Genomic DNA, 1,798 nt, shown 5'->3' on the forward strand with positions numbered 1-1,798 from the left:
TGCCAGCTCCCTCTGCCTCTCCAGAGCCCAGAGCTGCAGCCGCAGAAAACCTCCTCTCCTCTGAGGGTGATCCTTCAAGATTAGCCTCACAGTTTTCCTTCTCACTGTGGCACTCACTCGGCAGCAGGCTGCTGCCTTCCCTCGGTGTCAGGAGCTCCAAACTCTCTCCCAGCTCCTGGGACACTTGATGCCCAGGGAGCTTGCAGCCAGACTTCCTCCTTCCCTTTGGTTTCCCCCGGGGCCGTCTCTGACCCCGCTTTGTGCCGGTGCTGCCGTTCTGAGCAGTCGATCCCAGTGAAGTGCTGCTGCCACTGGATGCAGGGAGAGATTTTGGGGGACTGCTTGGACTTGCTGAATCGTTGTCTGCACCAAGAGGAGGCAGCGGCACGACACCTGGCTCCAGATCATCTCCAGCTCTTCCTTGGGTGGGCCGATCTGAATCTGCATCTTTCTGCTTGCACTTCCCCCGCTGACCTTTCTTGCTCCTGCCCAGCTGGCTGAGGATCACAGCGTCAAGGTTCAGCTTCCTCTGGCAGCTGGACATGCGGCGGGTGGTCCTGACGTAGTACTCCAGGGGGAAGAGAAGCCCTTCAACCACCGTGCAGGAGCCGGGCGCGCAGCCGGCGGCCGCCGCCTCTGCAGGGTGGGAAAGTCCTGACTGAAGTGCAGGCTGTTGGTTCTCCAGCAGCTCTTCAGCTCCACCCAGAGCAAGGGCTGCAGGAAAGGGATTTAAGCTGCCGGTGCCACTGAGATTTCCTCCACGGCCTCTGCTCTCCTCAGCTGCGGTGCTGCTCCCGTCAGCAGGCAACACTTCGTTCTCTGACATGAATTCCAAGAGCCTCTGGAGTTCCCCCTGATCCTCACACGTCCCCTCGCTGGCCGTTTGTTTCGTTACACTCAGGGGTTCCTGCTCTCCATCGCCACTGGTGCCAGGTGGTGCTGGGTGGCTGTGCCCCAGACAGGGCTGTGCAGGCTCAGGGTCACCGGGTGTCCCCGTGGCATGGGGGGACTCGGGCTGCCAGGTGTCCCCGCTGCCCCTGGGCGTACAGGGGGACAGCTCGGGCACCCCTGGAGGGACGCTGCCTTCAGGCCCCTCTTGTACAGCTCCTGACACTGCTCTGGGAGGGGTCAGACCCTTTGCTTCCTGCAGCAGGGCTCCTCTGGGCGGGCTGGGAGCGCTCTCCCCCGCGGCCGGGTGGGTGCTGTGCCCGTGGGCTGGTGACCCCAGTGCCCCCGTGCTGCCAGCTCCACTGCTCCCCCTTCTGCCAGCTCCACTGCTCACCCTTCTGCCAGCGCCGACCAGACACAGGTCACACCCTCCTCCCCTCTCCTCCGGTGCCAGGGCCTTTGCCCGCCTGCTCAGCTTCATCAGCCTTCGTGGGGCCTGGGGCTCCTCCTCCGCAGGGCCAGGCCCCCTGAGCCCACAGCACGGGGGGTCCTGGCTGGCCTGGGAGCTGCCCCACAGGCTGCCCTTGCCACTGGGGAACTCGGGAGCACGTTCAGATGGGACAGGTGCCTTCTCCTCTGGGTCAGGATCAGAGCAGGCACCAGTCTGTAACTGAGAGGTTCCATGTTTGTCAGCACTAGGATACACGGAATCTCTGGAACCTATGGGGGAAAATGTCATATGTGTCAAGTTCTTCCAGCAGAGACCTGTCCAAGAAAAACATCACACAGTAAAATTCCATGACTTTGTTAGGAGTGACAGTGGGACCACACAGTGGGGAGCAGGGCGTGCTGTGGAGCTGGGGAGGGGCAACAGAGGGGAGATGCTGCTGCACGCCAGCGTTCAGGGGCA

The 1,798-nt window shown here is 62.5% G+C and overlaps 1 protein-coding gene across 1 annotated transcript; it reads right to left on the reverse strand.

Moving 5' to 3' along the window:
• Positions 1-16: 16 nt before the first annotated feature.
• On the reverse strand, positions 17-1,608 carry LOC103769521 (collagen alpha-1(III) chain-like; the record flags this gene model as incomplete). Its single annotated transcript, XM_008936723.1, has 1 exon — positions 17-1,608. A coding segment is annotated over one exon (1,592 nt), but the record flags the coding sequence as incomplete, so codon positions are not given.
• Positions 1,609-1,798: the final 190 nt, after the last annotated feature.

The sequence above is a fragment of the Merops nubicus genome, unplaced genomic scaffold (genome assembly GCF_000691845.1).
Source record: "Merops nubicus isolate BGI_N331 unplaced genomic scaffold, ASM69184v1 Scaffold36513, whole genome shotgun sequence".
NCBI classification, from domain to species: Eukaryota; Metazoa; Chordata; class Aves; order Coraciiformes; family Meropidae; genus Merops; species Merops nubicus.